The 16916-nt window shown below is 36.8% G+C and overlaps 1 protein-coding gene across 1 annotated transcript in view; it reads left to right on the top strand.

The window, feature by feature from the left end:
- The window catches only part of dgkb (diacylglycerol kinase, beta), a gene marked incomplete at its 5' end in the record, with an annotated part of 50361 nt that overhangs the window by 20740 nt on the left and 12705 nt on the right, over positions 1 to 16916 (top strand). The window contains 2 exons of the mRNA XM_081370661.1: positions 2802 to 2866; positions 16514 to 16604. Coding sequence (XP_081226787.1) covers positions 2802 to 2866; positions 16514 to 16604 — 156 coding nt within the window. The remainder of the gene's footprint in view (positions 1 to 2801; positions 2867 to 16513; positions 16605 to 16916) is intronic.

Genomic DNA, 16916 nt, shown 5'->3' with positions numbered 1-16916 from the left:
TCACATGATTTATTTTGTGCTTCAGAACTTCCAATAAAGGAACATAGTGAGCATCGATGCTCCCTGGTTTTTACGGTGCATTGTGGGACTTTTTAGGGAGCGAACGGTTCAGTACACTGCGATTGAGACAGCCCTTAAAGGGATAGTTCACTTTGAATTAAATTTTGGTATGTTTTAGCTCACCTCAAGGGCATCCAAGATGTAGGTGTCTTTTTTTCCGCAGTAGTTTCAATTTTGATATTTTTAGGTCAAACCGTTCTTGTCTGACAGTCATATCATGCAGGTCTATGGTCACCCCCTCAAAGAGCATGCACAGAGTCCAAATTAAAACAATTCCCCATCGTCCAAATTAAACAATTCTCCATCGTAAGTGCACATTGATGGCCTAAGACACGAAACGAGCGGTTTGTGTGAGAAAACGAACAGTATTTATATCGTTTTTACCTCTTGTAACACAGCCACGTCCAAGTGATCTGAGGGCGCGTGCGCTTCCTGCTGTGTGACGTGTGCGCAGACTGGTGCATATATACACTAGATGTCGCCTTGGCTCTGGCAGTTCATTGGAACGAATGTCTTTAATGCGACATCTAGTGTATATATCTATGCACCAGTCTGCGCACACGTCACACAGCAGGAAGCGCACGCGCCCTCAGACAAGAACGGTTTGACCTAAAAATATCAAAATTGAAACTACTGCGGAAAAAAGACACCTACATCTTGGATGCCCTTGAGGTAAGCTTAAACATATCAAAATTTTATTTCAAAGTGAACTATCCCTTTAAAATGGCCGACTCCCTGATCAGTGCCCTGACTACTGAACTAGGGAGCTGATTGAGATGACCCGTATACTAACCATCATCCAGCCATCGCTGCTTTTCTTTGTTTTAAAAAGCAGGCTTCCTATTGATCTATTTTGGGTCTGAAGCAAGGGCTGTCCTGCACCACTTCACAGACAATGAGTAGAAAGAAATGTTTAGAATGACACTACAGTCATTTATTCAACTATATTCTGGAAATTTAACTCAAATCTTCTAAACAGTGAACCCTTTTATTGAATACATTTTTTATTTAATAAAAGAAATATAGAATTTTTTAACTATATTCAACAACAATAGCCCGTTATGTGCGTCATACGTCATTACGCTATTTCTACGTCATTGCACATGCGCAGAACTTTCCAGTTTCAGTTTTCAATCCAATTAAGTGTTTGATTTTGACATGTATTAAAAACCTCAGTTACTGTCACACATCTTCTAATTTTACTTTAGTGGAAAAGAAGCCAAATCTTTTTTTAAATAAAAATAAATAAATTATAATTATTACCAGGGCTTGACATTATCTTTTTTTTTTCTCACCAGCTACTGTGGCAAGTGGTTTTCCAAAGTTACTGGTCACTCAGCATTTTCACTGGCCACAATTTTGACATTGGTACCATGGGGGATGAACTGCCATATACGTGGAGATATTTTTAATGTTATCTCATAATTTGGCAGCAGGTATATTAGGCTGCTGTCACTTTAAGACCTGACGCACAAATCCATTGTACTGTTACACGTGCATTTCCTTTCTCAACTGTTTACGTTCACTTAAAACATACTCTCCAAGACCGCCATTTTGACATTATTTTGTGTGCATTTGGCTGTTTAAGCACAATAAGCAGCAAAAAAGAACTCAATTTAGTTCAGAGAACCGGCTTTATGTGCACACACTTTGGGTGTGAGCACAAAATCTGCAGGAATTATGCGCAATCCCACAGTGAAATTCAAGCCCTGTAACGGCAACAATATTCACCTGGAGCAAATGAAACAAGTGAGTGAGGGGAGGCGGCAGGGCTGTTTCTAGCCTTTTTGGCACCCTAGGCAAGATTCCTATTGATTCCCCAAGATCAAGATCTTATTTTACACCCTTGTCTATAACGATTAATTATATTCTTAACCCCTTCAGCACCTGCTAAATGAAATCTGCATATCTTCTATAAGGTGTATAAAGTGTCAAGTTTGTCTTGCTTCTCCCTTTTGTCCTTACAAATTATCAGGCCTTCAGAATCTACATTTCTCAATCAGGACATATAGTCAGTTTACATTCCATCCACCGTCTCCATACATCACCATAGCAACAAAACATTTACAGTACACAAAGTACATGCATAGCGCATGCAAGTGCATCTGAACCTCTAACCCGCAGATGTCAGATTGGAAGAGGATCTCTGACAGGCGCCAGCAGAGCTGCAGCATCCTGTATATGTGTGTGATTAATTAGCCCAACCACGTGTTCAGTCCTCTTGTCAATACTCATCATCGTTGGCTAGAACCCCAGCAAAGAATCGCAAACACCTTATCTGTTAACACACATACATATGCATGGAGCCCAAACTTGTTTCCAGTCACGTGGAAGGGAGATCAGGCCTGTAATTGGTGCTCTGATGTTGTGTGGGGAAAGGAATTTTGTTTTTTTGTCGGGTTTTAAAATACATTCATCTGGTTTTAAAATAAACACGTCTCTTGTCTGCGACGTCTCTGACGCGGGGCTTTTGTTTATAGCTAATGGCCCGTGATAAAACCATCATGAAACCATTCAATGCAATCCTCAATCTGTTGTCTTTTCATCTTCACACAGCTGTTTTGTCAAATTCAAGATTTTAAAACCCAGATGCACAGCAGATGATGAGAGAATCTGACACACGAGTTTAATACGTCAAAGGCCCCTAACGAAGCATTGTCAGAAGCTCACGAAACATTCATGGCGGTATTACGGTGTGCATAAAAAAAAAAAATCTGATTTGCTTTTTTCTCCTTTTGTAGGATGCATCCATCGCTCATCGATTCCACATTATGAGAGAGAAACATCCAGAAAAGTTTAACAGCAGGTACCGCTCTTTCTCTATCTCTGTGTCAACAGCAAACACTTCACCAACACTGCGTCTTAACTCCCACTGTTTTGTCTGTCATCTCGTTCTGTAAGCTCGCCAGCGTGTCTGCTGGGTTTATTGCCCTGGTGTGTTTTTGAAACTCCTGCCATGCTTTTACTTCCCTAAATTTAGATGAAGATGTGGGATTGTATTGTTATGGATCCCAAAATCTGATCTTGAGCAGGATAACCTTATTAGAGCCAGATTTACTAAACAGGGCAAATTAGAGTGAGAGCGCAATCCCATAAAAGTGCCAATGGGAGTGGAAAGTTCTGCGCATGATCTACTGATGACGCACACATTAATGAACACTGACGCAGCCGGATCATTTCCATAATGACCAACACAATCTACCAAGAGCAGCACAATTTAGCGTCTGGTTTAAGACATGCTTTTTTGGGGGCATTAAATAATGGCGCAAATACCAGTAAATTGACCAGTGCAAACCATAGTAATCACCTTGCATGATTCATTTAAATTCACTCCTCCCATAAATCCCATTAATGTGATACTAGAAGTTAATATGTGCTTAAGAGATCTAGAAAGATTGTTTAAGGCCACAACCTTCAAGATTATAAGCACTAAATGCACCAGTAGTGGATAGGATGTAGTATGATAAAAAATGTATTAATTAATTATAATGATAATATACACTTATAATATATATATATATACAGTGCTGGGTACATTACTTGAAATTTAAGTCCATTACTGATTTCAAATTACATGGCAAAAATTGTAGTTAGTAAAGTAATATATTACATTTCACATTTTAAGGTAATATAATCAAACTACTTTTTGAATACTTTTAGATTACTTTTGACCTAATCACATTAAATTGAATTGAAGAGAATAATATTGTACCATATTGATACAAAAATACTAAGAAAAATGAAAACATATTCAATTCTTTATCATCAACAACATGAAGTGCATTAAACTAGAAGACTTTCTGAATGGATATAATCGATATGCTTTTTTAGAAAGGAAATTTTAAAATGTGAAAAAAAAGAATTAGGGAGAATCAATAAATTCTGAATGATTTACTGCCATTGTGTGAATAATATTTTATCATGTAATCAATAACATAGGAATTGTGGTCTGATTACAAGTATTTTAAAACGTAATATAATCTAATTACAAGTACTTAATTTAGAGGATCCGATTACTTAATCCAGATTACTTGTAATCAGTTACTACCAATACCACCCCTACCAGAAAATCCCACAATCTAAATATATGTATGGATTTTTGTAAGGCTTAATATTGAGAGGCAACTCTAAATAAATTGATTTCCCTAAAGAGGCTAAACATTGTGGCTCTCTGTGGTGTTTTTAATACTTTGTCCTGTTTGTTTATTAAGACGCCCTGGCCTGCTCAACCAATGGTGTAAATTTGGGGCGGGATTTTCTGTTTGTCTAACCAATATTAGACCGGGAAACCTGTTTGAAAACACTCATTACTTTTGCATCTGCATTTAGTTATACCAGTGTGGTAGATATTATACACCTAACCTTTATTTTATCATATATATTGCAATTGGAGTAACACATAGTGATACAGGTTTACTCAATGTAAATAGATGTACTATTTCCTAATATTTTAGCACTAGCAGAGCTTTCAAGCAACAGATGTAGGTGCTCCTTTGTGTTGGAGTGTTTCATTCTTTGCTGAAAGGATCTGAGTGATGTGGAACATCTGTGATTAGCCCACAATGTGTGCACCTTCTAATGATGAGCAAATTTGATATCCATGCTCCCATTAATATTTAATGTCCCAATAAGTCAGTACGAACGCAGGCGAGTAATTGGTTGGGTAATTGAATTTGCTTGGGTAGTTTGACATCATTTTTCCATCACCGTGATGACACAAGACCTTCAGGAGAGTCTTTTAATAATCAAATGATAATTATACTTTCTACGTGCGATACTATTTTTCAAAGCTGGCGAGCAGATAACATTTTAATTTGAGGAAATCAGGATTGGCCAGAAGACAGAATGCATGAATGTTGACTGTTGATGTTGATTCAGATCTGTGTGGGACATATAATCAAACAGAATTCTGATCACACAAGAGTCTGTGTACAGGAACCGTTTTATACCACTGTGTCTTTTGAATAATGATTAAGATATTTTAAGAAAATTATACCATCTGTTATTTGAATTTGATAAATAATTCACATGAGAGAATGGGTTTAGATCTCTCTATTACATAGTATCTTTTCTCCCTCAATAATGTATGATCATAGTTAGGAAGGTATTGCAGATTTTTTTGTTGGATTTTTCTAGGAACCTTTTACAAATATATAACTGTTTTAATATATCATCATATTACTGAAGCAAAGGCCATGCATATCTTACTTACAGTTAAAGGTGCTGGAGGGTTTTTTGTGGACTTTGATGCATAGGGGTCATGGTATATATGTGTGTGTGTTTGTGTGTGTGTGTGTGTGTGTGTGTGTGTGTGTGTGTGTGTGTGTGTGTGTGTGTGTGTGTGTGTGTGTGTGTGTGTGTGTGTGTATGTGTTTGTGTGTGTGGTGTGTATGGTTAAGAGAACCATTTACAAAATTTTGTCTAAAAAAATGTCTGTAGTATAAAAGTCGGCATCAGTAGGCATCAGACACCTATGCCACCGGTTTTGTAGAATGAGTAGTCAACCCAGTTTTTCGTCCAGTTGATCAATATTTTTTACCTGAGCATTATTGGTTATTCTAGGGCTGTAACGATATGCGATATGAAACTGAAATCGCGACACTCAGATCCACAAACCTGTGTCACGGTGTGAGAAGGAAGAATCGCGTCACACCCCTTCCAACTCCCAGAGTGATTCTTCCTGTCCAGATCCAATGCTACCACATCTTTAAATTACTATTAGTATTATTTGAAGCTAACATTATAAAATGCGTAGACCTACACCACAAAAGGATAAATTCCTTTAAAATTGGGCAATTCCAACATTATGGACGTGACATTTGCAGTCAAAACTTGAAATATAAATTCTCAGAAAATGCATTTATACCAATATATTGAAACGTCTGTTTATATATCCATACTCCCTTAATAAAGGAGTCCAGACATTAGAAAAATATCAGTCTACACATGCGTTTTATATTTAATATGAGGGAAATACACAATAGATTAATAGATAATCACGACACGGAGGCGCCGGCACGTGAACTGGAGCTCGTCTCATAAATGAACTGAAACTCAGCGTAGGCTATAAGGTAGCCTACTTGCCTCACAGACCTGAGAAATATATCTATAGAAAGCTTGACATGTCTACTTTTAAACATAACAATTCAAAACGAAAGAAAATACACTGCTCTCTGCTTATGTAATCCATATGAAATGTGCATTTCTCTCTGGCGCGTTCACTACTGCGAAGATCACGAGTCAGCATCGTCAACTTCATCTTTGCAATCACTCCCCCCCCCCCCCCCCCCCCCGAGAATCGAGGTTTGTATCGAATCGTGGGTCAAAAATCGTGATATGAACTGAATCGTGGGTTTGGTGTATCGTTACAGCCCTAGTTACTTCATACAAAATGTTTTTAGACCATTAACCATATTGCTTTAGGCTAGAAAGCATAGGTCTAGCATATCTATGTTAGGCCATTGGTACAATTTTGCCAGTCTTCTCTTTCTTAATATAATGTTGCACTGAAATTAGCATCTTTTTCGTGACTTTTTGGCTGTTTTCTCCATGCAACTTTTCCAATCTTTAACATGTTTTTCATGTTAACACTGCCTGTTATTGAATGTCATTGCATTGACCTTAGCGAAGACACAAATATTTGATCGGCTTAATGAGCAACCCAACAATGGCCAATTGGTTTTTAATTATAACACGCCATCGTCTTGTTGATAACGGACGCGGGGTCTTGAGCGAACCCGGCTCCCTAGTTTTATTTGCACCTCGGGTGATTACCAGGAGGAAAGTGAGAAGATTTGACACTTTGCAGATAGATTAATTTACTGCTGGAGTAAGACCAGAGGGTGATAATGAGGTCGAGGATTAAAAGCAGACAATCAGTGTGGCAGCGTCATGTGGACTCGTTAAAGTACACTTTCTCTCTCATCGCTGATCATTCATGCGCTTCCAAGATAATCTCTGTCTTCAAGATGATGAGAAAGAGGAGAAAAGAAAGTGTCTCAGTTGTCTTCGGCTTTGGGAACTTTATTATTACGCTACGTGTGCTGTCTTTTTAAATGTGTGGTCTTGTGGTTGTCTCCTTCAGAAATAACCATGTGATTGCATTTTCCACCACAATACCATAGTAAAATTGTGCTAAGTTGGTATTATTCATCACTGGCATCTAAAAAAACAAAAAAAAAACAATGCCGTTTGAAAGCCTGTTACAATGTTTGATGCAGATCCCATATTAAATTCAGATTTGACGATACTAACAATAATAGCTATATATGGTGGTGAAAAAAGTCAAACTTAATCTTTCCACATAAGTTATTTTAAAAGAATATTTAAACCCCTCAAATTACTTTTTTCCCCCTTTTTTTTTCCAAATCTTTTTATTTAATTTTTTTTCCCCTTGGATACAAAAAATAGATTTTCCATGCATCTGTTCATCTGTATGCTTTTTACTTTCACTTTTCTTTTTTTCTATAATTTATTTTTTTATCAGTACTGTTCAAAAATATTTTTTTAAAGGAAATTAACACTTTATTTTACAGTGTCCTTGTTACGTTACATGTACTTACCATAGTAATACGAGTAAATGATACATAATTACATGCAATTAACCCTAAACCAAAACCTAATCCTACCATAACCCTATAGTAAGTACATGTTGTTAATTATTATTGCTCAGTACTTAAATATATAATTACACTGTAACAATGACATCTTAAAATGAAGTGTAACCGAAATTAATATTTTGATTTTGATATTTATTACTTCAATTTCAAATAAATGCTGTTCTTTTAAAATGTATATTCCTCAATGAATTCACAAAAAATTTGTTTCCACAAAAAAACTATTGTTTTCAAAAATTATAATAATACGAATTGTCTGAGCAAAAGTTCAGCTTTGCTATCACTGGAATAAATTACATTTTAAAATATATTGAAATAGAAAACTGTTATTTAAAATTGTAATAATATCACAGTATTACAATGTTACTGTGTATTTGATCAAAGAAGTGCCTTCTTTCAAAAACATAAAAAAATCTTACTGACCCTAAACTTTTTGTTTTATTTTTACAATTTTTAAAGACTTGCTCAAGGCTTTTAGTTGTTAATTATTGCATTGTAGCCATTTTCACATTCACGTCAAGTGTTATTAATGTGTGAGTTATTTTAGCCGTATGATGCTGACCAGGGAGGAGCGCTTGAGCTCTACTGAGCCGTCTTTGAAACAGCCTACCGCTGACCAGAGTGTCTCCTTAAGGGTGACATGCTCAGCCAGAGGCGGTCATCTTTAATTATTCTCTGTTTAACCTTTCCTCAAGTCGGAGGGAGGCTGAACCATAGAGGGCCGTTTAGCGTAATGAGGGTCCTCATCAAAAAGCTAATGCAGGAGCTAAGACTGTTTGACCCACTGCTCTCTCTCTCTCTCTCTCTCACACACACGTAAGCCATCGCACCAGGGCCCAGGGCACCAGCGCTATGCACACTGCTCCTCATTTCAAATGAAATCACTGGTCTGACTGGGATGTCATCTATAATTAATGACCACTTCAGAGTGTAATTTATTGAGATCTCACCTGTGGCCCTGTCCCCATCCCTGCTGGACTTTCAAACCCCTCCCAGCTTCACCCACCTCCTCATGTTCACACACTACTCGCACACAGAAATAGCAGACAACTCCACCTGATGTTTGGCACTTCACATACCTAATGTTAGAAGATGATCTCACACGTTGCACAACCAGGGAGTCAGGTATTTTTCCGACCACAGACCACAGTTCATTCAAAATATAGTCATATGCTCACCATTATGTTGTTCCATACCTGAATGATATTCTTTAATCATTGAAACACTAAATTTGATAAATGCCTCAGTGTTGGGGTTCGTTGGGGTACCCCAACGTCAATGGGGTCCAGTGTTGTTTTGGACCTCAATTTTTTATTGTTCGGATTTTTTTTTTTTTAAAAAGAGTTAAAATTGCCCTATAAGTCACATGGACCACTTTTATCATACTTTAATGGTGCTTTTTGTCATTTTGGACTTTGACCGCCATCTTTCAAAATAAAGAACAATACTGTTCAAAAGTATGGGGTTGGTAATATTTTTAAAAATGTTTTTTAAAGAAGTTTATTATGTTTACCAAGGCTTTGTTTATTTGATCAAAATACAGTAAAACAGTAATTGTGTGAAATATTATTACAGTCTAAAATAACTTGTTTATTTTAGCATATTTTAAAATGTAATTTATTCCTGTGATGTCAAAGCTGAATTTTCAGCATCATTACTCCAGTCTTCAGTGTCACATGATCCTTCAGAAATCATTCTAATATGCTGATTTGGTGCTCAATTCCTTAGTATTATTATTATTATTAGCAATGTGTTTTTTTCAGATTCTGGATATAAAGTAAGAACAAAAATCATTTATTTGAAATATAAATATTTTGTAGCATTATGATTGTCTTTAACTGTCACTTTTGATCAATTTAATTGAATTAAAATAAATGACTGACTCCAAACTTTTGAACACAAGTGAATAAAATACAGAAATCACAACAACCTCCCTTTCATTAGTGGGTTTATTGGAAGACCCCATTGCGTTTGATTTCAGATTGATGGCCATCCGCCAGATCCTCTATGGTTCAGTCTCATTCATGTTTGTAGACGTGCCAGGACTTGCTGTCATCTGATTACCTGTGTTGCATCTCTTAGACTCAGTTGGCAGATGCTGGTCTCCATCTGCAGGGCCTTACTGGAGCAGAATTCCACAGGGAAGCCCTTACTGTACAAGCGAATGAGTGTTATACATGTGCACTGATGACTGTTGTGTATCACAGATCACTTGCACACAACAGAGCTGTAGTTGAGTTTTAGGTGTCGATGTGCACTTGGTCCCTGTTGTATGGCCAGTAGTCAGATAAAGCCCAGCGGTACTAGAAAGGCCTCCTTTCCCTGCTGAGATCTCCGGCAACCTCTTCAGTACCCGCAGCCCCATGTGGAGCCACTGACTCCTGCAGGGCCGCCAGCTGTCAGGGAACCTCTCCTCCTTCACACTCTCCAGCCATTAACCATCACTCGGAGTCGAGAGATCCTACTCTACTCGCATGACAGGCCTCTCTTTACTCTTTTCAGTCCAAAATGCGCACACACCAAACTATTTAAGTTTAGTCTTTTGGTAGGTTTAAAGTTATTAACATATATAAAAAAAAAGCTCTTTCACTGAACTTGTAGCAATGCATTCTGGGATTGTTTCTCCACAAAAGATACCTGCCTTTAGAATTAGTTCAAAGCGAGGTATTTTAAGAGGCAACATAATGGATTTGGATGATCTGGATTACATAATCAGATTCCTAATATTAAATACTTGTAATTTGATTATATTACAAAATACTTGTAATCAGACATATACAGTTACTATATACTATATACAGTTACTTTTTAGTTACATGAATACTTAATATTCACAAAAAGGCAGTGAATTATTAAAAATGTACATATTCTCCATAATTCTTCTCATTTTTAAGATTCTCCCCAATTTAACTTTTTACATTTTCCTTTCTAAAAAATCCTATTGCTTGTATATGTTTGGAAAGTCTCCAGTTTTATGGAATTGCACACATAAGAAAACTGAGACGCCACACAGCATAAAAGTAAAATATTTTTCGTAAGTGTTTTATTTTAATTGTTTCATTTTAACATATTTTTACTTGATTATTACCTTTTAATTCATTTCAGAACCCCCTGCTGTTCCTACACAAACCCCATCTTGAGAAAGTCTGACATGTTTAATGCACTTCACGTTGTTGATGACGAAGAGTGAAATACATTTTCTTTCTCTCTGCATTTTTATATGCTAATATGCTACAAGATTATTCTATTCAAATCAATGTGACAAATGAGTTAGGTCAAAAGTAATCAAAAAGTAATCAGATTTTATTACCTAAAATGTGCAACGTAATAGATGACGTTACTAACTACAATTTCCATCATGTAATTTGTATTCAGTAATGGATTACAGTCTGTAAATAATCTACCCAGCACTTGTAATATACACTGTGTGTGTGTGTGTGTGTGTGTGTGTGTGTGTGTGTGTGTGTGTGTGTGTGTGTGTGTGTGTGTGTGTGTGTGTGTGTGTGTGTGTGTGTGTGTGTACACTGTGTATATTACAAGTGCTGGGTAGATTATTGGGTATATATATATATATATTATAGATTATTGGGTGTGTATATTACAAGTGCTGGGTGTATATATATATATATTATATAAATATTTCAGTTTTGTATGTATTTTTTTTTCTTTACTTTTTTTAATATTTCTAGTATTTCACATATCGGTATATAAAAATTATTTTTTACTAATTAATTTGAATATTTTTGAAAGATATGTAAGGCTGCATTTATATGAGAAAAATACAATAGAAAACTGTGAAATAAGTTTTCTATTTTAATATATTTATAATGAGTTTATTGTATGAGTAATTGTATGAAGCATGAAGTCCATTGGGTTTTACAGTTTTAGGACAAACCCTAATCAGAATGTTTGAAGAGTATCACAGAATGCCCCCAAACTCGTGTCAAGCCCCTCCCTCTCTCTCTCTCTCTCTCTCTCTCTCTCTCTCTCTCTCTCTCTCTCTCTCTCTCTCTCTCTCTCTCTCCCTCTCTCCCTCTCTCTCTCTCTCTCTCTCCCTCTCTCCCTCTCCCTCTCTCCCTCTCTCTCTCTCTCTCTCTCTCTCTCTCCCTCTCCCTCTCTCTCTCTCTCTCTCTCTCTCTCTCTCTCTCCCTCCCTCTGTCTTTGAAGTGTCATGTTCTACAAAACAGTGCATCAGAGCAATCCTGACAGAGGTAGTTATATCAATGTGATATTTATCACCTCAGATAAAGAAGAAATTAGTGTGAGAATGAGGTCGTACATCACTACAGGTTAGATTAGGTGTCAAAAGAAAAATCGATGACAAGACCATGTTTGCCTTCCTCAGACGCAGCAGAAAGTGACGAGAGGCAAAGTCGCCTCGGGTCGACAACGCAACCATCACACTTTCCCTCAGGTCCCTATTCAGTACCACTGCAAAGGCACATAGTTGACACAATGTTGATTCGCAACTCTTTATGTACATTTTTCGTACTTTGTTTGACTCAGTAACCTCATTTACATCTGTTTCAATGTAAGAATAATCCAAAATTTCATTCCAGCCCTCCTAGTGTGTGCATGGATCTTTCCTACAGTCTTTAGTGCAGATGTGACCCGTCTATCAGCCCTACTTGTGTGCGTCGGTGAAAGGGAACAGAACAGATGGGAATCCGATTGAAGAGATGAGATGCTCCTAATTACCTAATGAGCAAAGGGATCGGCTTGATTTGTCGCTTTAGCACTCTTGTTAGGTTAAGTGGAGGGAATCGACTAAGGAGCAATCTTGGCACAATCTATCCAGATCTTTTGCTCAAATGTTTGCAATACTGGAACTCAGAGGTGAAGTCTAGCGAAAAGACGCGTTGTCTAAAGTCTACAGTATGTTAGAGATCCTGATAAACTTCTATAATGAAACTATATATATTTTTTGTCTTTTCTTCATTGTCATCATCTTTGGCTAACATCTTTGGCTTTTATTTTATTTTGATTTTTTTTTATTATTTACTTTGTTCCAAACCTGTTTTTTTTTTCTACCTTTCTCACAAAAGGAGACTTTTGATCTTTTACTTTTTATATAAGTACAGTTTACCTTGACCACTTCTGTTGTCAAAAAATCATAAATCATCATAAAATGTATATTGGTATGCAAACTATATTTAAGTCGTAACTATATGTAATATAAAGCTGTATGGAGTTTCTTTAGTTGTTTAAAAAAATGCATACAAAATTTTCTTTGAGAGAATTTGAAACAAATTATTAGCGAGAGTTCCAGTCAAAATGAGTTCAAATGATGTAACGCAGACACTTATTTGTACAGTGTCTGTTAACCTTCTCATTCAGATTAAATATGACTTATGCTAACAAACCATCCTTCGACATTCTGTTCTTGATTTTAATGCAGCATTTAATTAGACATATAACGAAGCATATGTTAATCCAGGCATCCAGTATGTCCTGAATGTATGTGTAACTGTAAGTACACACTGGGAGGAGAGTTTTCAGCCTCCGTCTCAATGAAGAAGTGTGTGTCCGTTTAATCTGTGAGGTGTGCATTGCCCATCTCTCCGTGTGCGCCGTGTTTTCCTCATCAGTTCTGCCGCATATTGACCATGTTGCACATTATAAATCAAAGGCAGCGAGGTTCTCCTGCAAGTGGCTAATGAAAACTCATTTTTAACATCACTAAATGGTCCTGACAAAAAGTCTAATGAGGAAATCAATAATTCAGCGATTGTTGTCCTGCTTATACTAATAGATCCAGGTTGTTGGGGCTGGGATGCAGTGAAGAGGGGGCCATTTTTTATTGCACAGTTTCTGCACATCAGCCTGTTTTAAAAGGTTTTCTTCCCGCCGCGGACCCCTGATTGATAATCTCTTGTGGATTTGCGACTGATGCGAGGATTTTGGTCGGATTCAGTTTATGGGCATTTAAGAAGTGCTGTTGCCATTAATATAAATTTAATCCATTCTGTGTGAAATTGGGTGAAGAGTACCTGTCACCTCCCTTTTAATTATAGAGGCACATATTGATTTTAGATACATAATGCGTCTTTTCTGTATTTATATTTTATTGTACAATACCACAAATGTTTTTTTAATACACTCTTAAAAATAAAGGGTCCAAAAGGAGGTTTTCACAGCGATGCCATTGAAAAACCACATTTGGTTCCCCAAAGAACCTTTTAACAATCAGTTCTTAACTTAATTTTTTTTCTTAGTGTGTTGAACATTCAAATTATCTAAAGAACCCTTTTCTACTACATTTTGTGCAATAGAAGGTTCTTCATGCAACCATCAATACCAATATCAAACCTTTATTTTTAAGAGTACACCATGCTAACAATCACCATGGATCTCTGCATGCTTTTTAGTCTATTCCAAAAACGAAAGCATTTTTATTGTTTTCATGCCACTTACTTACTACGTCTTATTTTTCCTTTAACTAGATCCCATTTTTATGCTTGGGACTGTGTAATTCTCTAAATCTCTAAATCCTTGGTGTTTTGGTCTTTTCTGTAGAAGGTTCAGGTGTGTGTGTGTCTGCTGATAATGAAAACAGATGGTGGTTTGTTCTGGTGAGGTCACTGATCATGATCCTGGTCCCAGAGAGACTTTGTGTGGGGTGGGGGACAGGGGTCCGGCTCCACAACCCACTCTTAATTGAAGGGGCAGCTAGATTACCCTCTCTGAACCCTAGCTGGGCTCTGTGATGGTAGGGGTTTGCGCCATGTGCTTCAGTTTTTGAGTCGTCCTGGATCATTTTCATGCCAAGATGGGGACCAGACAGTCATTGTGAATTACTTTAGGTGATGCATTATTGTAAATTCATTCATTTTGATTTGAACCTACAGTCTTCCAATTACTTAGCCTGGGAAAACCCAGACTACTTCCGGCGAATTTTAATTCTCTCTCCAGGATAGTCTGGAGAAGAGCCCATTCAAACTCATTTCTGTGCCGCCGAAAATCGCGGCACCAATCAGAAACGTTTGGGGAGGGATTTACATGATGACGACCGCGCAGCAACGCTGAAGGAGATTTCATTACAAAGATGGATGCCGCCATGGAACATCACTCGTTCGAATCATAGACACTATATAAACGAATCAGTTATCGCGTCTGTTTTGAGCGATTTAAACTTACCGTTTTCGTTAAAACCGGAGCAAAGAACAACACTCGAAGCATACGTCATCTCCTTCATCGATCTTATTGGTTTTAAGACTATCCAATTGCGCCCAGAGAAATTTGAGCTACGTCGGTTGGTGACGCCCCTTTGGAAATGATTTGTCTACATAGCTTCGCCAGACCCTACACTCAGTTTCAACTGAGAAGGGTCTGGTTTTAACCAGGCTACCAATTACTAGTATGCTAGCACTGATAATAAAACTCTGCCCGATACAGATAAACTGTTAATTATTTAACAGTCCAATAACTGATAAATGACTAATTTGACTGAAATAATTGTTTTAAATGCTACAGGTAAATTTAGGCATCACGTAAGGAATAATTGATGACAGGCCGTTGAATTATTAGAAAAATAATGCACACCCGAGGTGGTAACAGTGTTCGGCTGCAGCCGTTATCTCTACTAACAGCGAAACTGTAAGTTGATCTGCTCCAAGAACAGCGCTGTTAATACCTTGTGAAATGCCATGTAGCTTTTAAGTTGTTAAACTTTTTTACTGATAAAATCATTAGAGCAGCGATGACAACACATTTCAGTGCGAGTGCGTTTCTGCGTTTGCCGTTTGTGTGTGTGTGAGAGAGAGAGAGAGAGTGGGAGAAAGAAAGTACATGCTTTTCATATATAATAAAACATAATTGTGTGACTAAACCATGGAAATAATTTGTCATTTTTATCCAATTGTTTACTATATTTATTTGCTTGGTCAGTGTAGTTATGGTTTTATTTGCCATTGTAAGCTGTAAGGACCTGTGTAATAATTGAAATAATCTGACGAAGTGATATGGAACTGTAATGCGGTCAAGACCTGGCTGGAAATACTTTAGCCATGCGTTTCCCTGAAAATGATTGCACACCTTAGAAAGTTCGCCAACCAATGAGATTCAAGCATTTAATAGCCCTGAAGTATAATGTACAGTATGAAAAATTAATATTCATTTTAAGATTTGCTAAAGATTACATTAACAGTATTATTACAGTGCTATACATAAGTTTAGACACCCATACTAAAGTTGACTAAAAAGAGGAATAAAAATTCATCTTTTGGAAATTGAACTTAATGCCTTAATTAAAAAAATAGGAAAAATCCAACCTTTAAGGACACCAATTTTCTTTGTGAATGAATAATGAATCATCGTAAATAAATAAATATTCTTCCTTAAAATACAGGGTGCATAAGTCTGGACACCCCTATGTTAAATTCCCATAGAGGCAGGCAGATTTTTATTTTTAAAGGCCAGTTACTTCATGGATCAGGGATACTATGCATCCTGATAAAGTTCCCTTGGCCTTTGGAATTAAAATAGCCCCACATCATCACATAGCCTTCACCATACCTAGAGATTGGCATGGTTTTATTTCAGTTAGCCTAATAGCTAGTTTGATTTGCATTGAGAGATGATCTTATGGAAAGTACTCCATGCCAGTCTCTAGGTATGGTGAAGGCTATGTGATGATGTGGGGCTATTTTAATATTCCACTAAAAATAACCTTTTGTGCAAAGAAAAGGTTCCATGGATGTTAAAGGTTCTTCATGAAACCATAGATGCCAATAAATAACATTTTCATTTTAAGACGCCACACCACTCACCTAATGACTGATAATGATCTATAAAAAATACATTATCCATACAAATCTGATACAACTTGTTGGTTTCAGGATGAAGAATAAGCTTTGGTACTTCGAGTTTGGCACCTCGGAAACCTTCTCAGCAACTTGCAAGAAGCTTCATGATTATCTTGAGGTGGAGGTAATGAGAATAAGTGAGAAACCACATGCCTTATCGCCTTTCTAACACTTAAACACCCCTGCAAAACCACTGGAAGGAACTGTGGTGTATTGTTTTAATACAAGAAAAAATACATTTTGCCAAAATGTCTTTCAGGATTTTGTTGTTTTTGGATTATAACAAAGAGCAATTTATTTTCAGTGTGCTTGTGCTAATACGACAGATGTAGATCTATTTATTCATTATTGATTGATCGAATCATTCACTGTATAATAATTGTAATTTAAAAATATATACTGTTCATAAACACGCCTTGCAATTTTTTCCCATGTT

This window comes from Scardinius erythrophthalmus, assembly GCF_964197995.2.
Source record: "Scardinius erythrophthalmus genome assembly, chromosome: 7".
Classification (NCBI taxonomy): Eukaryota; Metazoa; Chordata; class Actinopteri; order Cypriniformes; family Leuciscidae; genus Scardinius; species Scardinius erythrophthalmus.
This window is presented reverse-complemented; position numbering and strand designations above follow the sequence as displayed.